Source organism: Podarcis vaucheri (genome assembly GCF_965113315.1).
Source record: "Podarcis vaucheri genome assembly, chromosome: 4".
Lineage (NCBI taxonomy): Eukaryota > Metazoa > Chordata > Lepidosauria > Squamata > Lacertidae > Podarcis > Podarcis vaucheri.
This window is the reverse complement of record NC_138762.1, coordinates 19,368,497-19,391,167: the sequence shown is the minus strand read 5'-3', so window position 1 is coordinate 19,391,167 and position 22,671 is coordinate 19,368,497. Positions and strand designations below refer to the sequence as shown.

The 22,671-nt window shown below is 45.0% G+C and overlaps 1 protein-coding gene across 3 annotated transcripts in view; it reads left to right on the top strand.

Moving 5' to 3' along the window:
- MTMR2 (myotubularin related protein 2) overlaps positions 1 to 22,671 on the top strand; it is a 42,369-nt gene that overhangs the window by 17,533 nt on the left and 2,165 nt on the right. Inside the window, exons 5-16 of one of the 3 annotated variants that reach the window (XR_014218753.1) lie at positions 11 to 121; positions 1,784 to 1,885; positions 3,682 to 3,765; positions 5,910 to 6,059; positions 6,958 to 7,146; positions 8,455 to 8,640; positions 11,307 to 11,513; positions 13,494 to 13,586; positions 14,107 to 14,220; positions 15,292 to 15,468; positions 16,706 to 16,976; positions 17,113 to 21,246. Coding sequence is in view for 1 of the 3 variants with exons in the window: in XM_082219329.1 (XP_082075455.1) it covers positions 11 to 121; positions 1,784 to 1,885; positions 3,682 to 3,765; positions 5,910 to 6,059; positions 6,958 to 7,146; positions 8,455 to 8,640; positions 11,307 to 11,513; positions 13,494 to 13,586; positions 14,107 to 14,220; positions 15,292 to 15,468; positions 16,706 to 16,867 (1,575 nt within the window). In the remaining 2 variants the exon portion in view is untranslated. Of the gene's footprint in view, positions 1 to 10; positions 122 to 1,783; positions 1,886 to 3,681; positions 3,766 to 5,909; positions 6,060 to 6,957; positions 7,147 to 8,454; positions 8,641 to 11,306; positions 11,514 to 13,493; positions 13,587 to 14,106; positions 14,221 to 15,291; positions 15,469 to 16,705; positions 21,247 to 22,671 lie in introns of those variants that run through there. The other 2 variants (XR_014218752.1, XM_082219329.1) reach the window with 2 other exon arrangements.

Here is a 22,671-nt window from a genome sequence, read left to right as displayed (position 1 = left end):
TCCTCCCCAGGACCCTCCGTTCGTTCTTGACGGTCCTCTGGGAGTGATCAACAGAGTGGAGAAAATTGGAGGCGCTTCTAGCCGCGGCGAAAATTCATACGGCCTTGAGATTGTGTGTAAGGTAAAGCAGATCCATCTATGGTTGGTGAATTTTGGGTAGGTTCTTTCCCCACAGCAGTGGTCTGTTATGCTCCTAAAAATCACATGTTTTTAAATTCCTCTTTGCTGGCGTGAAATAGAGCAGCCCTGCAGAAAGCTGCCATGTAGGACTTGAAGCTGAGTTGGCTAAACCAAGAAGAAAATACTGTATTTTTCTGTGTATAAGACTATATTTCCCCCCATTTTTTTTAAGTTTAAAACTGGGAGTCGTCTTATACAGTGGACCCTCTGGATACAAATGTAATTCGTTCCAGGAGTCCGTACGTACCCCCAAAAATCTGCAAGTAGAGGTGTTGCTTCTGTGCATGCTGCAATTATTTATTTCTTAATTTGGGGCTCAAAAAATAGGGGTCCTCTTACACATGGGGGCATCTTATACACAGAAAAATACAGTATATTCCCCCCCCCCCGCAGTGCTCTATATTGAAAACTCTGATCCTAAACCTCCACTGCCTTGCAGGATATCTTGGGGGGAAGAAATGGCCTAGGAGTAAACCCTACAGAAATCCAGAGTGGAGTCCCTGAGACGGTTGGATGGTGTCTCATACGCCTCCTTCTGGCAACTCCTGCAGCCAAGCTGGCGCCAAACATATTATTCTGCTTTCCTTTGGACCACATTAGTGAGGCCGAGAGGGGGGTCCTTATCATCTGGGCAGCCTAGGATCTCCATACACACTGCTCAGGCTTGTGCGCCTGGGAGGTCACTTTGGTGCTGCTAACACCCCTGGAGGCACACTCCATTGTCTCTCAATAATAATAATAATAATAATAATAATAATTAATAATTTATTATTTATATCCCACCCATCTGGCTGGGTTTCCCCAGCCACTCTGGGCGGCTTCCAACAATGTATTAAGATACAATGGTCTATTAAACATTAAAAGCTTCCCTAAACAGGGCTGCCTTCAGATGTCTTCTAAAAGTCAGGTAGTTGTTTATTTCCTTGACATCTGGTGGGAGGGCGTTCCACAGGGCGGGTGCCACTACCGAGAAGGCCCTCTGCCTGATTCCCTGTAACTTGGCTTCTCGCGGTGAGGGAACCACCAGAAGGCCCTCGGAGCTGGACCTCAGTGTCTGGACTGAAAAATGGGGGTGGAGATGCTCCTTCAGGTATACTGGGCCGAGGCCGTTTAGGGCTTTAAAGGTCAGCACCAACACTTTGAATATATAGTGGGTGACAATCTCCATACAGATAGAGGCCAACAACAGTAGTACTGAGGTTTAAGAAGATGCACAGAAACATTGCAAAACCAATCCCAAGCCTTTTAGACCTTCAGTCCATCATGGGAACGATTCATCTGTTTCTGTCGTTGGCATCTGTTCCTATTTGAACTGAAATATGAGGTCTTTAGGATTCCAAAGAAGGCTCTACTCTTCACCGTAAAGTCAAGTGTAAGATGTCTGATCCTTGCAGTCATGTAGGTGCTCTTCTTGCTGTGTCCTAACTCTCCCCTTCCGCCACTCCTGCCCCCTTCAAGATATTGCAGTTCTACTTGGGGGTAAGAAAGAGCCCCCACCAGCGTAGCTAGTGGTCAGGAACGATGGGATTTGTAGTCCAGTGACATTTGGAGGGCACCCGATTGCAGAAGGCTGGTCTGCTGAGTTTGGCCTAACATTTTTCAGGATGTCCGGAACCTCCGGTTTGCGCATCGCCCCGAGGGCCGCACGAGAAGGGCCATATTTGAGAACTTGACAAAATACGCGTTTCCCGTGTCAAATCATTTGGTAAGTGCTTTTCTGTTGCTCTTGTGGCGCGCATGGTAAAATCGACATGAATTTAACCATTCTTAAGAGATAAATTACTTCGGGTCATAGTGGATGAAAATCTTTCATTAGTAAAAAAAAATTAATATAATTTTCAGCTTTACAATTTCAAATAAACATTTTACAAACTTTAAAAGTTTCCATGGTTCATTTTGCATATCTTTCATCCCTGCATATTTTACAATAACCATTCCAATTGGTTTTCTACTACTACATTCATCAAGAATTATTTACTCTGTTGAATTTATCTTAATGCTGCCAGCGTTTTCAGCTGTACACCATTATTTTCCACATACTCATTAAATGTTTTCCAGTCTTCTTTAAACATATGTTCTTCTTGCTCTTTTAGTGTATGTTAAATCTGGTACACCATAAAAGAATTCCCAGTGGCTCCGGCTTAATCTTGAGCTGGGAGACCTGGGAACTTTTATTCCCCAAGCTTCCCAGCAGCAATTTTGGGGGAAATCTACTGGTGCTTGCAGCCTTAGACTCGGGCAAAAACCCTCCAGGTCATCGCTGGTTTAGCTTACCTCATAACTGCACACTGTAATCCAAATTGAGGCAGTTGAGATCCTGACACCCTCGCCATTCCTGAGGTGAAAAATATTGGTACCACCACTGATTGTAACCTCCTCATAGCGCACCACAAAACGTGAGCATACCATGGCTGTTTTTGGTTTTAAAAAGCCAGGATACTCGTAAGGTGAATTAATTTTGAATTTTAAATTGTTGTAACCTGCCCTGAGACTTTCTGGTGAAGGACAGGTCCTAACTTTACAGTGGTGCCTTGCAAGACGAAAAGAATCCGTTCTGTGATTCTCTTCGTCTAGTGGTTTTTTCATCTTGCGAAGCAACCCTATTAGCGGCTTATCTGCTGATCGGATCAGCTGATAAGCGGCTTAGCGGCTTAGAAAAAAGGGAGGGGAGGAAAAAGAACCAGCAGGAACTCACAAGACATTGTCGTCTTGCGAAGCAAGCCCATAGGAAATTCGTTTTGCGAAGCACCTCCAAAACGGAAAACTCTTTCATCTAGCTAGTTTTCCGTCTTGCGAGGCATTCGTCTTGCGGGGCACCACTGTACTGTTAATTAAAGTTTGTAGGACTCGAACCAATGTCTTCAAGTTAAAAGAAAGGAGATTCTGACTCAACAACAGGAAGAACTTTCCGGCAGTAAGAACTGTTTGACAGTGGAACAGTCTCCATTGGGAGGTTGTGGATTCTCCTTCCTTGGAGGTTTTTAAGCAGAGGTTGGATGGCCATCTGTCATGGATTCTTCAGCTGAGATTCCTGCATTGAAGGGGGTTAGATTAGATGACTCTTGGGGTCCCTTCCAACTCTACAACTCTGTAATTCTATCATTCTAGAATTATAATTGTGCTGTGGGTGCTGGCACAAAATGGCTGCCATAGGCAACCATCACAAAACCGGAATAGGTGTCATCCATGTGATGTTGCCTTGAAAGACTGCTCTGTATTTACACTGCCAGAAAAAATAATTCTTTTCACACAAGGTCCCTTTTCTCCCCCTTTTTCACCCCCATGGAGATTTCGTAGGTAATAGATCAGAATACAAAGGAATATGAAGAAGTGTACACTGATGTGTTAATTACAACGTACAAAGACAGTTTCTTTTCGTTCACGCCTCAGTGTTATAGAAACAAAAAAGACTGTGCAGAAATTGTTATTGGAGATGCCAAATAAAATGGAAAATGAGCTGAAAAGAACTGATTTTTTCTCTCTGTCTCTCTCGTTTTTAAGTCTCTTTTTGCATTTGAATACAAAGAAGTTTTCCCAGAAAATGGCTGGAAGGTTTATGATCCTGTTGTGGAGTACAGGAGGCAGGTAAGCACCTCCATTCTACCTCTGATTTACACTCCTTCCTGTATGTCAAAATTGTATACTATTGATTTAGGCTTGAGGAACCTCTGATCTGTAGGTGAACTTATTAACCCAAGTCCAAGCTGGGCCCAGATCAAGCACTGCACTAAATAATTTTTAATTTGGTTGGTCAAATTCTGGCTCAGGAGCCACCATGAGTGGCAAGAGCAAGGAGGAATTCTGACACTCCTGGACTACAGCCTTCCCCAACTGGTGCCCTCCCCTCCAGATGTTTGGGGCTCCAGCTCCTTATCATCTCTAGTCAGCACGACCAGAGGTCAGGGATGATGGGAGTTGTAGTCCAAAACATTTGGAGAGCAACAGATTGGGGAAGGCGGGCCAATGGCTAATCAAAATTGAAAAAGCAGCATCAAGCCTGTATTGTATGCTGTTACTTTCTCCCAAGCTCAGCGAACCAAAAGCACCAAAGGCGCAATGGGCTCTGTCTCGCCAGAAGAAAGCACTCGCCTTGCATTCTATGACAATCTTGCCGAAAGGTTATTCACAAGGGGATTTATATGGAGTTTATATTGGTCAATTTAAGGTGGTGCTCAACTCCCCAAGGTCTCAGTTCAAAGTCTTTGTGGCTACATGAGGACCTTTATCAGGAGATACCAACTATCTCTGTGTGTGTGTATCTATTAGATACCAAACATATGAGCATCTTGGCGCTAGAATTGTGCTACAGTTCATATTCGATGGCCGTGTTCTTATCACGGAAGCAAGGAGCAACAGCATATGCCTTCAGGAAGGGCCATAGATAACTCAGTGGCAGAACATCTGCATTGCATGTGGAAAGTTCAGTCCCTGGTATTTCCAGGCAGAGACCCTTGTCTGAAACCCTTGAGCACCGCTGCCAGTCAGTGTGTTAAGCCAAGCTTCCTCAAACTCAGCCCTCCAGATGTTTTTGGCCTACAACTCCCATGATCCCTAGCTAGCAGGACCAGTGGTCAGGGATGATGGGAATTGTAGTCTCAAAACATTGAGGAAGCCTGGTGTAAACAGTAATGGGCTGGATGAACCAATGATTTGACTCTGTGTAAGGCAGCTTCCCATGTCCCCAGCTCTGAAATAAGTTTTAGATTGCTGGGGGGTTTTGGAGAGCGGTGCGGGTAGAAATCCTGAATAACTTCCTTGAACTTTTAAAGCCCTAAACAGCTTGGCCCAGTATACCCTGAAGGAGCTTCTCCACCCCCATCGTTCTGCCCAGACACTGAGGTCCAGCTCTGAGGGCCTTCTGGCGGTTCCCTCACTGCAAGAAGTCAAGTTACAGGGAACCAGGCAAAGGGCCTTCTCGGTAGTGGCGCCTGCCCTGTGGAACCCCCTCCCACCAGATGTCAAGGAGATAAATAACTACACAACTTTCTGTACACATCTGGAGGCAGTCCTGTATTGGAAAGTTTTTAATGTTTGATGTTTTATTGTTTTTTTAAAATATTTTCTTGGAGCCATCCAGAGTGGCTGAGGCAAACTAATCGGATAGGCAGCATATAAATATTATTATTATTACTATCAGCGTCCTGTTGGATCAGCTGGGACATAAGCACTAAACCTTCTTCTGCTGTTGTTCCCCAACAACCTGCATTCCTCTAGTATATTTGACTCCCTTTGTCTCCTGTTACATTTTAGGCAGGTATTGATGTAAGCGCTTCCATTTCCGTTTCCGAGCACAATTCAAAGCGTTGGTGCTGACCTTTAAAGCCCTAAGCGGCCTCAGTCCAGTATACCTGATGGAGCGTCTCCACCCCCATCATTCTGCCCGAACACTGAGGTCCAGTGCCGAGGGCCTTCTGGCGGTTCTCTCACTGCGAGAGAACCAGGCAGAGGGTCTTCTCGGTAGCGGCACCCGCCCTGTAGAACGCCCTCCCATCAGATGTCAAAGAGAAAAACAACTACCAGTCTTTTAGAAGACATCTGAAGGCAGCCCTGTTTTGGGAAGCTTTTAATGTTTAATAGGTTATTGTATTTAAATATTCTATTGGAAGCTGCCCAGAGTGGCTGGGGAAACCCAGACAGATGGGTGGGGTATAAAGAATTATTATATTATTGTATTCCATTTGAATGATGGGAACGGGAAGCCCAAACATCTCTATCTCTTTCCAAAACAGGGAATTCCTAATGAAAGCTGGAGAATTACCAAGGTGAACGAGCAGTACGAACTGTGCGACACTTACCCTGCCCTCCTGGTGGTTCCTGCCAACATCTCGGACGAGGAACTGAAGCGAGTAGCTGCATTCCGATCCAGGGGACGCATACCTGTAAGCTTAACGTTGCCTCTTACTGTGGCCACAGCCACACCATGCCTTTAAAGCACCGCGGTACCGCTTTAAACAGCTTCCTCCAAAGAATTCTGGGAGTTGTAGTTAAAGGCCCGTATTCCCCTCCCGGAGCTTCAATTCCCAGAGTTCCGTGTGAAGAGAGATTGATTGCTGAACCGTTCTGGGGAATCCTAAAAAAAAAATCCTCAAAAAATTATTTGGGGCCTCCTAACAACAGACAGCATCTTAAAAAGCAGAGACATCACCTTGCCAACAAAGGTCCGAATAGTTAAAGCTATGGTTTTCCCATTAGTGATGTATGGAAGTGAGAGCTGGACCATAAAGAATTGATGCTTTTGAATTATGGTGCTGGAGGAGACTCTTGAGAGTCCCATGGACTGGAAGAAGATCAAATGCATCCATTCTTAAGGAAATCAGCCCTGAGGGCTCACTGGAAGGACAGATCGTGAAGCTGAGGCTCCAATACTTTGACCATGTCATGAGAAGAGAAGACTCCCTGGAAAAGAGCCTGATGTTGGGAAAGATGGAGGGCACAAGGAGAAGGGGAAGACAGAGGACAAGATGGTTGGACAGTGTTCTCGAAGCCACCAGCATGAGGTTGACCAAGCTTTGGGAGGCAGTGGAAGACAGAAGTGCCTGGCGTGCTCAGGTCCATGGGGTCACGAAGAGTCGGTCACGACTAAACGACCAAACAACAACAACAGCAGCAACTCCTCTCAGTACCCTTAACGTACAGCTCCCAGAATTCTTTGGGAGAAGCCCTGGCTGTTTAAAGAGGCGTAGTAGCTTTAAATGTATGGTGCAGATGTGGTCTGTTTCTTCGACCTCATATTTATTTTTCTTTTTGAATAAATAAAGCCTTCTTTCTCCTTGAAAGGTTTTGTCCTGGATTCACCCGGAAAGCCAAGCCACAGTCACGCGCTGCAGCCAGCCGATGGTGGGCGTGAGCGGGAAACGGAGCAAAGAGGACGAGAAGTATCTGCAGTCTGTCATGGACTCCAACGCTCAGTCCCACAAGATATTCATCTTCGATGCCAGGCCAAGTGTGAACGCTGTAGCCAACAAGGTTGGATAATCGTGCCTTTCCCAGCAACCTGGGTACCAGATGTGGCCCTCAGAGCCCCTCTGTCTGGCCCTCTGTTCCCTTCCCAACCCACTCACTGGCCCTGGTTTGGTTTGCCTGAACTCTGATAATGCCTGGGTGTGTAAAGGTAAAGGGACCCCTGACCATTAGGTCCAGTTGTGGCCGACTCTGGGGTTGCGGCGCTCATCTCGCTTTACTGGCCGAGGGAGCCAGCGTACAGCTTCCAGGTCATGTGGCCAGCATAACTAAGCCGCTTCTGGCGAACCAGAGCAGCGCATGGAAACACCGTTTACCTTCCTGCTGGAGTGGTACCTATTTATCTACTTACACTGCATGCTTTTGAACTTCTAGGTTGGCAGGAGCAGGGACCGAGCAACGGGAGCTCACCCCGTTGTGGGGATTCGAACCGCCGACCTTCTGATCGGCAAGTCCTAGGCTCTGTGGTTTAACCCACAGTGCCACCCGCGTCCCGCCTGGGTGTATAAGTGTGTGCAAAAACTCACCTGGTGCGCAGAAGTAAGGTTTTCCTTGGTTTCTGCACCCTCTTTTGGCACTGGCCCTGCCTGCCACTGGCATGTGGCCCTTGAAATGTTGCCCAAAAAAGGGAATAGAAGCCCTTGGCTGTCAAAGGTTCCCCATCCTTACCCAACTGTGTTAAGGAATCTGAGTAGTAATCAAAAACAAACGAACCGAAAACCTGATACTGTATAAGATTCTCCCTCCCCTGTTTCCTCCCAGAAATGTTCTCTGGAGGGTTGGAGGTTCCAGAAAAGTGTGGGAGATTGTTCTGGAACTTGAAGAAAGGAAAGGAGGAGGAATTGATCGATAATTGTCCTTTCTCTAGCATGTACCTTCGCTGGGGCTGCAAAGAATCCCGGGGCCTGTAGTTTACCCCTCACCGTGCTGCAATTCCTTACTACCCTTAACAAACTACAGTTACCAGGATTATTTGGGGGGAAGCCATGTGCTCTGTGCGTATATGCAGCCGGGGTCTTGAGCCAAGAAGGGCTGGCTTGGATCTAGCCCAACAGAACACTTGATTAAAAATACAATTAGAAAGGGGCAGTAGAATTAAAAGAGTGGTAAATCAAAGCAGCATTTTTTAATGCAGCACTCATTCCCCAAAAGGCATTCTAAAAAGTTGGATGGTCCTATCCCATAAGCCGCATCTGTTGAGCCCCACAGGTTCCCTGTCCCTGCCGTAGGGCAACACACTAGGCGAAAGTTCAACCTGCAGGCTTAGGGTCTTATTCGGGACAAAGGCAGCCTAACCTTCATTTTCTTCTTCAGGCCAAAGGAGGAGGTTATGAAAGTGAGGACGCCTATCAGAACGCAGAGTTGGTTTTCCTGGACATCCATAATATCCACGTTATGAGAGAGTCATTGAGGAAGCTGAAAGAGATTGTCTATCCCAACATAGAAGAGACGCACTGGCTGTCTAATTTGGAATCCACCCATTGGCTGGAACACATCAAGGTATGTTGATGTGTGTGTGTGAATGGCAATGTGTGGGTTCTCCTACCGGTGTGGTTTTGGCAACTTCCCCCCATCCTTGGCAGGTTGCAGCACCAGACTGGTTGCAAATTGCAGCATCAGAGATGCAGAAGCCTGTAGATGTTCTGTGACTTACCGTATTTTTTGCTCTATAAGACTCACTTTTTCCCTCCTAAAAAGTAAGGGGAAATGTATGTGCGTCTGTCTTATGGAGCGAATGCAGGCTGCACAGCTATCCCAGAAGCCAGAACAGCAAGAGGGATCGCTGCTTTCGCTGTGCAGTGATCCCTCTTGTTGTTTTGGCTTCTGAAATTCAGAATATTTATTTTCTTGTTTTCCTCCTCCAAAAACTAGGTGCGTCTTATGGTCTGGTGCGTCTTATAGCGCGAAAAATACGGTGCCTTACTGAAGCTGCTGCAACATTGCAGCTAAGAGACCACCGAGAGCGGAAGCTTAATTCATCCGAGTGTTTTGCGTAGAAACCTGGCTGCCTCTTCAAAAGAAGTCTCCCCCCCCCCCCCCCCGGGCCCCAACTTCTGAAAGAGGGAGGGAGAAGACAAATCTGCAAAATGTGTGGTTTGTTAAAGGAGTGTGTAGATGATGAGCCTTAGAAGCAGGAAGTCTAGAAATGCTTCTGAGTTGTCCCTTTTGAGACATAGAAAGCAGCTGCCCCTAGCTGGAACTGTGGAACTCACTCCCACAAGAGGCAGCAATGGCCAACAGCTTTCGGAAAGCACTAGAGAAATTCATGCAAGATCAGGCTATCAGTGGCTGTGTTCTGTCTCCATTTTTGGAGGCAGTGTGGCTCCGAGTACCTGTTGTGGGGAAGGGTGCTGTTGCCCTCAGGTTGTGCTTATGAGCGGGGCCCTCTGTGTGCTTTTATATATTGCTGAATGCACACATACGCGTTGGACTAGAATTATACATACTTCATCAACCTTCTGAGAAAAATACAAAACATTAAACAAAGCCACAAAGACTTGCAAACTACCCAGCCTAAAATGAACTCATGTCTGGTTTCAATAGATTTTTCAAATGCTTAACTCAGTCTTTTAGATAAGTTCATGACGATACCAACAAAAGGTAATTTTGGTGATATTCACAATACCGAGAGATGCTAGTAGAGTTGTAGATAGATGTTAATAAAGTTGTAGACGATGAAGTTGTAGATGGCAGGGTGCTGGCTTTTTGCACCTGTTTCGCCCTGGCAGTCCAAGTAGTCAAGAGGCCGCTGTTCGCCCCCAATGGGGCCCTTTTACTGGGGCTTGCAGGTAGCACACTCCCAAGATAGTTTTCCGGGCTTCTTCAGTGGTCTAATCTCAAAGTCTTGATACGTATATTGATATTCAATCTTATAGAGAGTACTCTTTCTTGGCTTAAGCTTAAGAGACTGGTTTGCTTAGCACTACTTCCATCAGCAGCACAGGTTGCATTTTTCTAGCATGAATGCACACATCCAGCATTCGAAATTCGCCAGGCGCATTTTGCACCTTGCTATTGTCCACTTGCAACCAAGTGAAGATGTCCCTGCACCAGCATGGCGCCTGATGTCTCCAACCTCTGGGGGTCCCTGGATCTTGACCGTTTTCACACACTAGCAGCACATCCTATAGAATTCTATCCATTTTATTCCATCTTCACAATCAGAATGAATTTCAGGAACCCAAAAGACGCATTATCCGGCCCCAAAAATGGAACCAGGCATTCCGCTTTGGCGAATGTAACCCTGGTTTAAGGAGCTGTCGGGCACCTGATATACAGGTGGTACATGACCCCAGTCAAGCTAGCAAAAATCTATCACTTGCCTGATAATAAATGTTGGAAATGTGAGGAAACTGAAGGTACATTCTTTCACCTTTGGTGGACGTGCCCAAAGATTAAGGCTTTCTGGGAAATGATATATAATGAATTGAAAAAGGTATTTAAATATACCTTCCTGAAGAAACCAGAGGCCTTTCTCCTGGGCATCGTTGGCCAATTGGTGCAAAAGAAGGATAGAACTTTTTTTATGTATGCTACAACAGCAGCAAGAATACTAATCGCTAAGTATTGGAAGACACAAGATCTGCCCACTCTGGAAGAATGGCAGATGAAGGTGATTGAGTACATGGAACTGGTTGAGATGACTGGCAGAATCCGAGACCAGGGAGAAGAGTCGGTGAAAGAAGACTGGAAGAAATTTAAGGACTATTTAAAGAAATATTGTAAAATGAATGAATGGTAGAAAGATGTTGGATAGAAACTAAGTGGTTTCCAGCTGTAGTGCTTTAGGAGACATGAAAAAAGGATTATAAATGGGTAAAAGTTTAATGGTAAGGATTTGCTGAACTAACAAATTGAACTGGAATACAAAGAAGGGAAGTTTGAGGAGGTCGGAGGGGGGGGAAAGGAGCTGCCGGGCACCTAGCTTATGTACCTGAGTTTCTAACACGTGCAGGTTGCAAAATTGTAAAAAAAGAAGAAAAAAAGACATGTGATCGCTCTTTGTGGAACATCCTTTCTCACTCGTTCGGTCCTCACCTCTGTAACCTGGCTATGCAGACAAAAACCCAAGACTTTGTTCCCATTCTCAATTATAATTGTCATGTGTGTGGGGAGGGGGGAGGCTTTATGTTGTCTTATGTCAGGCCATTCTCTTTTCTCCCCAGTTGATTCTCGCCGGTGCTCTTCGTATTGCCGACAAAGTGGAGTCGGGCAAGACTTCCGTGGTCGTGCATTGCAGTGATGGTTGGGACCGGACAGCCCAGCTCACCTCACTTGCCATGCTGATGCTAGACGGCTACTACCGGACAATTCAGGGCTTTCAAGTGCTGGTGGAGAAGGAATGGCTGAGTTTCGGGCACAGATTCCAGCTGGTGAGTCGCCAACCCCTGGAGTTACCAAACTGCTGAAATTTAGGGTGTGTGTGTGAATTTTTCAGCTTTCGCATTCCAGGAATGAGGGGTGCTAAAAAGTTGTAACATGACCAGGGAATCCAAAAGATATTTTGGTTGAATTAATATAATTTTGTTTTGCTTGGTAAATGGAACGTGTGTAAAAATTGCATGGAAATCATTAAAAATGATTGCCAAATACTTGCACTTATATCACTAGTATTAGTAGTATTAGTATTTAACATTACCTGACACTTTCAAAAGATAAAACTAACATTCTTTCATTTCCCAAAAGAAGCTTACGTGCTTCTTCGTCAGACAAAGACTTGCCAAGTTAAATGTTGTTCAAACACAAAAATAGCAGCAGATTTGAATTCCTCACACCCAAAAACATATTTTTAAGGTCCCTCATTGAAGAAAAGTGCAGAAATTAAGTTTCACCTCCTAAAATTACATGCCTCTCTGCTATATCTTAAATCAGTGGTTCCCAATTAGCTAAATACTTCAGACCCCCTATTTTTCAAAAGCCAAGCCATGGACCTCCTACTTTTGAAACTTTTGATATCTTTATGTTAGTTTTTGTTGTGTGAATTGTGCCACAGACCCCCTGGGTGGGTTTTGCGGACCCCCTGAGATCCGCAGACCACCCATTGGGAAACCACTGTCTTAAATGATTTAAGAGGTGGTTTAGGAGGGCAGACAACTGGGACACCTGCTCCAGGGCTGTTGGCAAGAAATTGGTGGAGTTCCAAAAATGTCTAAGAAAGGGAAGCAAGGCAAGGAAGTTTGGGTAACGAGCTTGATGCTATATGCCCGCTTTTCTCAAGGACTGGAGAAAACAACAACAACAACTACAAGAACTTATTGTTCTCCAAACAACTTATTGTATTTTTATATACGTGTATAAGACTCCTCCTATTTTGGGGGACTCAAAATTAAGAAAATGGGGGCGGAGATTGTTGAGCTTTTTCGGGGGGGATTGCTGAAAATCGCTCACCAGACAGACAATGCCACTTGCACGCCTCGGAAAAGCCACCTATCCTCTGTCAATCACCCACCCAGTCAACACCAGCCCTTGCCGCAGCCACCAACAACAATCTCCAACTCTATCCATGTGTAAGACACTACACACTATCCATGTGTAAGACAACCCCAATTTTTAACATGATTTTTGAATAAAAAAAAACTTGTCAGATACATGGAAAAGTACAGTACATTTAGGCAGCAGAAAGTATTGGAGTATGCGGATATAGCAAGGCTAACTGGAAGAATCCGACAGCAGAACGATGAGACATTCCAAAAAGAATGGTCCAAATTTATGGTATACTTAGAGAAAACTGTATATAAATAAAGACACTCACAGGACTGAAATAAAACTCAGAACGTTTATTGTAAACATTTGGTTAGACCATAAGATGTAATGCTGTAATATAATAAGGATTGTGTTTAAAGTATAATACAAAAATTTATTAAGGAATTATAGGCATTTATAGAATGTATATATAGTAAACACGCTTAAGTAAGAGCAATGTAGAGAAGCCAGAAGAGGGGTGGAGGGAAGTTAATTCGGATAAGATATAGATTTTAAGGAGAATAATATTGTTAAGCTGAATTGTGTTTAAGATATTTGAAAAAAAAATATTAAAAATTATTGGAAAAAGAAAAGTATGGTACATTTAAAAGCATGAATATATGATAACATAGAGAGAATAAAAATACGTTATGAAACAGAAATGGTAGGAAAGTGTACATCCATGCCTGTCAAATGAATTTGTATGTCACTATGTGTCCTTTGGGTCTGTTTATGCTCTCCTCTCGCATTTAGGGCTTAATCCAGGTAAGTCATCCTCAGAGTAGATTCTGCACACTGGTGATTTGCCCAATTTAATCTGTACGACTCCTATTTCTATAAACGATACTGGTTTTCAGATACACATCCTGTGGCCTCTCGTTTTGTTTTAGAGAGTCGGTCACGGAGACAGGAACCATGCTGATGCAGATAGATCTCCTGTTTTCCTCCAGTTTGTGGACTGTGTCTGGCAGATGACAAGACAGGTAGATTTCTAGGGGTACATACGGGGCTTTTGTTGGGACAGAGCTTGGGATTTTTATTGTGTTTTTTAAAATAAGGGGCTTTTATTGGGAGAGGATTCGAATTACTTAGGTACAAGGGTGGTGTCTGGGGATTGTTGCTTTTTAAAGCACAAAGTACGCATATGTAATTTAACTTGTGGAACTCACTACCACAAGATGTGACAATGACCACTCCATATATGTATGAGAGAGAGAGAATAATGGTGTATAAATAGTTGGGGTTTTTTTGGTAAATACATAAAATAGATTTGAGATCTCTCAGTGGAAACCGGTTAATAAATCGTGTAAATAAAATTCTTAACTGGGTGTCAAAAGAGGGGTGGTCCATTTCTCCCTTCCCTCCCTCCCACCCCTCTCCTCTCATCGATACTCCCCAGCCCCATATTCTCTCGAGTATAAACACTTTGCAGGAATAATGTTTTCATGTCCCAGTGGAGAAGTGTCCAGTGAAAACAAAATCTCAACCGCTTGTCTTTTGAAGTTTCCCACCGCCTTTGAATTCAACGAGTGCTTCTTGATCACCGTCCTGGACCACCTGTACAGCTGCTTGTTTGGGACGTTTCTGTGTAACAGCGAGCAGCAGAGAGTCAAAGAGGTAAAGCAGCAACAACCATCCCCAAACCCCATGGGCTGCTTTAAAAAAAAACAAAACATTTTGCTTTCCTACCTACCGTCGTTGGGGCCCACGGGTTACACACACATGAGGGTGGATGGAAGGACCCCAAGTGAGAGGCCGGGAAGACCTCCTAAGGTGAGAGACTGAGAGAGCAAATAGATGCTCCCAGGTGAGATCTGGGAGGGTCTACCACTTTCTGGGTGAGACAAGATTTGAGAGCTCCTTTTAAGAGAGGACTCCGCGTTTTCTTTTCTCTTTCTTTCTCTGCTTTGGTTTTTATTGAGATTGGTTCCTTTTATCTTATTGTATCCTGAAAAGGCTTTAATAAAATCTTTTTTATTTATTTTTATTAATGCTTTATTGGTTTTAAAACTGTATGACAGAAATAATCAACGCACGGAATAATTACAGACAGAAACTCAATCAAAACCTGGATTGATATTTTGACAATATTCTTTTACATGAACTCTGTAGGTGTCCTACACTCTGGTAAATTTTTCATCTGTAACGTCTCAAAACCTTGCTGATAGTCTCACTAGTTCAGCGTACTCTCTTAATTTATTTTGCCAGGCTGGTTTGGATGGGGTAGCTTCTCCCAATCTTTTGCGATTAGAATTGTGGCAACTGTTGTAGCATACATAAAGAATTTCCTGAACCTTTTTGAAAGCTCCCTGTGAAGAGAGATTGATTACCCATAATTCCTAGCAGGAAGGCTTCAGGCTTTTTAGGGAAAGAGCATTTAAACAGTTTCTTAAGTTCATTATAAATCGTTTCCCAAAACTGATATTTTTACAGTTCCACCACATGTGGGTCCATGTTTAAAGGCTTTAATAAAATCTTAAGGGGAAAAAGAAATAAATAGAAGATCCATGCCTCTTCTACAAAGCAGGCGGTAGACAACATGCTGCCCTCCAGCGACTCCTGGTCAAGGATAATGGAAGTAGTAGTCCTAATTCTGCAAGTTGCTAAAACTCCCCAGAACTGTGCTAAGGCATTCTCCTAAAGTGCCACAAATACAGTAAAGCATCCACCTTCCCTCCTGTTTTTCAGGGCCTTCCCAAAAAGACGGTTTCGCTGTGGTCTTATATAAACAGCCAGCTTGAAGACTTCACCAATCCTCTCTATGCCAGCTACACCAACCACGTTTTGTATCCCGTGGCCAGCATGCGCCACCTGGAACTCTGGGTGGGCTACTACATCAGGTGGAACCCACGGATGAAGCCACAGGTAAGGTGACTAGGAGGAGGAAAGGGGTGAAAACTGGGGAGGTCAAAGTTTCTCTGCATTGCATGCTTCTCAGAGCCTGAGCGCATGCCTGGGCTGAGAGCCACTGGACAAGAAGCTTGCTTGATCCAAAGGTTCGCGCCCTTGCCAGACATGATTAACTATGGGACGCAGGTGGGTGGTGCTGTGGTCTAAACCACTGAGCCTCTTGGGCTTGCCGGTCAGAAGGTTGGCGGTTCGAATCCCTGTGATGGGGTAAGCTCCTGTTGCTCTGTCCCAGCTCCTGCCAACCTAGCAGTTCAAAAGCACACCAGTGCAAGTTGATAAATAGGTACCACTCCGGCAGGAAAATAAACGGCATTTCCATGCGCTCTGGTTTCCATCACGGTGTCCTGTTGCTCTAGAAGCGGTTTAGTCATGCTGGCCATATGACCAGGAAAGCTGTCTGTGGACAAACACCGGCTCCCTCGGCCTGAAAGCGAAATGAGCACTGTACCCAGTTTGCCTTTGACTGGACTTAACCGTCCAAGGGTCCTTTACCTTTTTTTAAAAAAACCATGGTTTACATGTTATTGCTTCACTGTGTTATCTCTTTTTTCTTCTTTTCTTTGTGTTGGAAAGTTTTATTAAGACTTTTCATACTGCATTGCAATAAATAAAAAAACTAAGCCAAAAGAAAAACATAAAAAGAAAAACACAAAGTCTTCTCTCCCAGGTAGATCTAAACTCTTATCCCACAGAGATAGAGTCCAGCTCTCTCACCTGGGAACTTTCCTTTCCCAGTCTCTTACCCTGGGAGGTCTTCCCTTCCCTGTCTCTCACACAGGGTTGTTTACCAACCATCCACTACCTCGATCTGTGTGTAGTCTCCTTGCTAACCCAGACTGGCTTATAAAAGCAAGAGCAAAGTAAAAGCAAAAATAACAGAAAGATAGAAATAATAAAGGGATGGGAAAGTTTTGTTTTTTAAAAAAGGAAAAAGAGAGAGAGAGAAAGTGGGAAACAAAATTTAAAAGAAAAACATTAGAAAAAATTCCATTCGCTGTTTACATTAAAAAAGCCAAATACAGTTGTTTAAATCTTTCAAGCTATGTACTTCGCTGGGTTCTGGGCCTTAGTTCTGGCGTTGAAAATAGCTTCGGGGCTAAAAATAGCTGATCTCTGGTCCAAATGAAGCTTCTACCTGTGGTTATCCTCCATCTCCCAAGACTTGAGTGTGATGCTTCCTGTCTTGCTGTAGGAGCCGCTGCACAACCGCTACAAGGAACTCCTGGCCAAACGAGCTGAGCTCCAGAAGAAGGTGGAAGAGCTCCAGCGAGAGATCACCAACCGTTCCACTTCCTCCTCTGAGAGAGGCAGCTCTCCTGCCCAGTGTGCCACCCCGGTCCAGACTGTGGTATGACGCAGCTTGCAGACTCTTCGATTTGTCATCTCCAGAATTGCGCGATAATGGCAGCTTATCCAGAAATGGAAACTTCAAAAAGAGAAAACTTTGCAAACTTAGAAAGCAGGTCAGACACACTATTTATTACGCTACGTCCCTGCACCAGGGTTTATTATAATGTTTATTATTATTAAGGATGTAACTCTACAGAAAGCGAAAGCCTTTTTTCTTCCTTTTTTTGCTCTGCTTATTGTCGTTTAAAGGCGTCATATATAATTATCTTACTTGGGGGCGTAGTTACAAGGAAGCTTGCTGGCACAGCCTCCCAGGACGAAACCAGGACACTTGTTCATTGAGCTCAAGTTGTGAAAGCGGTGGTGTTGCTTTGAACCGGAGAACGTCGAAACATGCCATTTCCTTCACACTGCAAGTGGCAGACTTCAAACAGTGGTATGAGCACACTGCAGCTTGCATCATCCTGTCCCCTCCTTCGCCATCTGATGAGCTGCTCCCAAAAACTCAGAGGAACCTAAGCAAATGGCAACAACAAAGAACTACATTCCAGAAAAGGGAAGAATTAGGAAATCTTGGTCTGCATGCAAAAGCAGTTGCGCTCATTTGGTTTCCGGACACTGTCGACAAAGGAGCTTGTCCCATTATTTGGGAGGAAATCCCAATCTCATTGTGTTCTTAAGGCAGTCCTTTGCAGCCTTTGCAGCCTTTTTGTGCCGCCAGTGATTCCCCAAGCAAAGGTGACAGCAATCCATCTGACTCACGGAGTGCCATCTTTGTATAGGTATGAAGCAGAACACAGTTTCTGTGCCAGCTTTTGTATGGCAGGTTCTGCTCCTGCACGGCCACCATATTTACTGAGGGAGTTTGTCGCCACAAAAAAACCACTGCAGGCAGCTGCAGTCCATGGGTGGACCATGAACAACAGTTTGCTTGCCCCCGCTTCAAGAGGCAACATCAACAGCTAGCAAAATTTATCCGTTGGGGGTTGTCACCTGAAAATTAAACTCCCTCTAGATTTGGAAAAACAAAGAATGGCTCGCTATAAACAGTTTAATTCTCATCATTTGGGTTAAAACAAAACAAAGCAGGGAGGCTTTAGAGCTTGACATTTGTTAATATCTGGGTACTACTTGCTAGCAATTTGCTGTCAAATATAGTTAACCACGTTCCAGTGCTAAAGCAATGCCTTACTTAATCGGAGTAGAAATGTCATGTTATTTGAAAGTTCCGTTGAAAAGTGTTTCCATGTTGCACCTGCGTCCCCCTTTGGGGACATTCTCCAGCCCCATAAGTTGCAGCAGCAAGAAAACCATCATTCCCTACGACACAAATGTCAACACTGTCCTAGGGCAGCGATGGGGAACCTGTGGCGTTCAGATGTTGTTGGACCATAATTCTCATAGTCTGAGCACTGGCTATACTAGCTGGGGCTGATGGGAGTCCAGCGACATCAGGAGGGCTATGGGTGCCCCATCCCTGAACTAAGGGGTGCCAGCGACCCATAGTCTTCCAGTTCTCCTCTGGTTTCCATTGCTATTGGCAAAGGGGACATGGGGAGCTATGAAGCTTGCCAAGAGTATGTGTTTTGTCTTTCCTGACATCAGAAAAAATAGAATAAATCATATACTTTGGGGAAAGAATTGCACCCACACACTGATACACACACACTATGCCAATGGTGTTGGATAAGGTCTCCTTTCTGCATGGGGGAAACGTACTGGGAATCGCATTGTGAAGTGTTAGGCTGTGGGTGATGTGACGTTGCTTTCTGATGGTGGTCTCTGTTGCTTGGGTTCTATCGCATTGTTCCAGTGACTTGAAAAGGGATTGGTGTATTTGTATGTTTGTGTGTATGTGCTGGCACATCCCAGTCGTACTGCTGTAGCCGCCTTGTGTTCAGTGGTGTGCGTGCAGACACGGGCGTTTCAGGACGACAGACCGGAGGATCGTGAAGTCCCACCTCCTGCACCAAGGTAGCCACAGATTGCCAGGGTGGTTTCTCTGCTGTGTGAGAGACCGCTTGCCATTTTTGTGCTGATGTCTTGGTACCGGTTTGGTAAGGTGTGTCTTCAGCCGAGCAAACAAATTATAGGTTTTTGAGAGGGAGCTAAAACATCCCCAATCCCCAAACTCAACTCTGTGGAAGCTGAGCCTCACCTTGACTAATTTGCGGGTGGGGGCAAAACGTAAGTGCTTCACTTAGGGACACCACGGCAGTGTGCACTCCCCAACTCTGGTCACCGTGGCCTTTAAAACAAGGATGGGGAATGCGTGGTCCTCCAGCTGCTGTGATCTTCAGCCCCAGCTGGCCCAGCCAAAGGTTCAAGATGATGGGGACTGGAGTCTTGCTGTCTTAAGAATTCCATGTATGCATGCAGGGTGCCTTTCTCGGCCTGCACAGAGACCCATTGCGGCTCCCCCAGGTCAGTGCAGCGTACACACCGGCTCCCTCTTCCCCCTTGGCCGCGCATAATGCTGGACATTCTGCTAAAAGCACTAAAGGGTCACCATATGCCTCTCCGCCGACGGTTCTGTGAGCAAGAAAACAACTGATTGCGGGCAGATGCTTGCTGCCTAAACCCCCAACCCATCTTGAACCCATTTTGTTTCCTTGCTTTTCCTCTCACCTAATGCCTTATAAACAGGTGAGCTCTGCCAAGCCAATTAGCTTTTTTATCCTCCATGCTCTTGGAAGAAGCCGGCGTGTCCAACTCTTGCTGTTGGCCGTGAGGAGCCCACGGTCTTTCCGATGTTGGACTAACAGCTCCATCACCCATCCTTGCCAATGCCCCTGGCTTGCCATAAATCATGTTTCACCAACCTTGGATCCCAGGTGTTAGGTAACAGCCCACATCCTCCCCAGCCAGCATGGCCAATGGGTGGAGATGGTGGGCATTGTAGTCCAGCAATATTTGGGGAGCTATGGGTTCCCCACCCCTAAGCAACAGCAGGAGTTGAGCATGTCCACATGTTCAGGTTCAAGCAAGACTGTAATGTGTTTCCAAGTACAGTGGTACCTTGGTTTAAGAACAGCCCTGTTTACGAACTATGCGGTTTACAAACTCCACAAAACCGTAAGTAGTGTCCTGGTTTGTGAACATTACCTCGGTCTAAGAATGGAAGCTGAACGGTGGAAGGGCACTGGCAGCAGGAGGCCTCATTAGGAAAAGCGTGTCTTGGACTTCCAGAACGGATTAAGTTCGTAAACCAAGGTTCCACACTATCTATTACTAGCTGGTTGTTATTTCATGTTCTAAACCAGCGTTCTGCCTTTCCCAGGATGGATACGGCAGAAATTATGGAGGGGACACCACATTTATATTTCTGGCAGTGTCTTCTTCATCAGTGATGGAAGCGTTTGCCTGGGTTTAAAAGGCTCGGGAGAAGGGGGAGCAGGGATGGTAGACCGAACTGATGTAATCCCCATGTTGCGAGACTAGGCCCAACCTGGAACTGCTAAAAGCAAGGCTGATGGGAACTGGGAGCTCGACATCTTGAGGTCCCCAGGTCCCCATTCTAGACTTTCTTAGCCATCATGCCTCTACTTTTACTGAATGTTCCCAAGTGTGCAGTTTACATGCTGGAAAGCACACCCTGACTGTAACCCAGATGTGTCTTCAGGGTCTTTCTGAAGATGGCCACAGCAAAGGATGGCATCGCTCTGACTTTACAATGTAACGTAATCCTATTCCTTTTTGTTACTTGCTGGCATTGGTTTCTGTTATTTGGAAGCAAAAGGGTGCAATTATTTATTTGTGAACGGACAGTGGACGTTGATTATGACCACTTGGGGCACTGCAGTTTGCCTAGGGTTGGTGTATACCTGCAGCTGAATGAGAGCGGATTGTTCCACTTCAGACCACAGGGTGGAGGGGGGGGATGGGATAATTTTCTTCCCAATATAAAACTCCCTACAAATGACAAACTAGCGAAATATGGGGGGAATAGGCCTAACTCAGCCCTTGCTGTGCTAGGGTTTTGTTTTTAAACTCTGGTTGCGTTTCCATACAACAGAGCATTTAAAACATGCCATTTCCTTCACCTGCGGTCTGAAGTGGTACAATCTGTTCTACCATTCTGTTCTCTATTCGGACCAATGGTGGTAAGGGGGACTCTGTGCCAGTTCAAATCTTCCTGGACTCCAATTCCCATCAGCCCCCACCAGCACAGCCACTGGTTGGGGGTGATGGAAGCCGTAGCCAAGCAGTAGCTGGAGGCCACGGGTTTCCTACTCTTGTGTAGACCAAAACCTACTCTGCAGGCCCTTTGACTGTATTAGGTTGCCCTGGGTGGCGACTTTCCTGTGTATTACTATTTTTAACATGATTATCGACTATGTATTGTCTCAAACGGAAAGAGCTATGATAAACAAAGTACCAAAATGTTCTCTTGCCCTTTCTTGGTAGTGTTTCAACTGTTTATACGGTCAAACTTGGCACGCACAAAAACAAGCATATTTGCAGGGTTCCAGCCCTCCCAAGGAACCAACCAGCAATTGCACATTTAAGACTGGTGTATGATTTAATTTTTTAGCTTTAAAATAGTGCCTTATATTTATTTATGCATCAGCCTTCCGTGGGGCTGCTTGTGGCCTCCTTTCCAAAGGAGCAATCAATGTTCAGGTGCTTCCAAGTCGCTCAAGGATAAATGGCCATCTGATGTCACCACTAACATGACTGTACAGTACAGCTGTCACTTGTTCTGGACACGTGGGAATTTGCTTAAGGTAGGTACTTTCTGTATCTGAGCTCAATTGGTAGGGAAACTAAGGTAAGGTGGAAGCAACTTAATTGCAAATATATCTCAAAGTTGGCACAACCTGGTTTACCATTTGGCATTCCACTTTCATTGCCAAAGAGAGACCGGCTTGCTTAAGGCTTGAAGGGCCAAGACGGGATTGGGACACAACTCTTGACAAAAGGGCATATTCAATTGCTTTCGATGTGCTGTGGCCTCGTTCCAGTTCATGCAAAGGCAGTCCTTTGCCATGACACAGAAACAGCTTAGGGAGACCCAGGTGACCCAATGGTCCTGCTGCTATTCCTCAGGGCATCTGAGCAGAGATGGCAAAGACAGCATTGCCTTGCTGTCTGCTCACAAAGGAGGGTGAGGGAGGGGAGCTTGCAGCAGGTCCACAGAAAAAAAACGGGGGTCCTTGCTACCTTGTTTTTGCTCTAGCAGGTAATGAGGATTTTGCATGTACTGTCTGGGTTGCATGCTGAAAAGTCTCATTGCAGGAAGCACAGGCTATACTTAACATACGTAAAAGCATCAATCTCTGAATGCAATCGGCTTTCCAGATTTGTTTAGAGCATATGCATCCCTGAGTTGCACTAGTACTTGAAAAGTTCAAGAGAAGCTGTTTTCTGCCTAATTTATTCAATTGGCAAGTTGCCTTTATTGGATCCCAATCAAACCTCAAAAAGCACAATTTTTGAGTCATTATTCCATTCCAGTCATTGGAAAGACTTTACATTATTAATGTAATAAATAATATATCTCTGTGCATGTGTGTGTTTATAAAAATCCACAGTACCACGACAGCCACCAGATCTCCTAGTCCAGTTAAGGATAAAATTATTAAAAGCCAAGTTAAAAACCAGCTGCCAATACCAGGACAGCCATGATTGGAGGTGCTGTTGTTGTTTTTTTTTTTTTAAAGAAACACATTGACTTCACTCTTTTGCAAGGAGAAAAAAACCAAGATACAAACAGCTGTCTAGTTCCTCTTTGAAACCACATTATTAAGATTCCAAGGATGGAAAAACACTGAAGGAAGCATCCTTAATTATAAGCTGAGGTAAAAG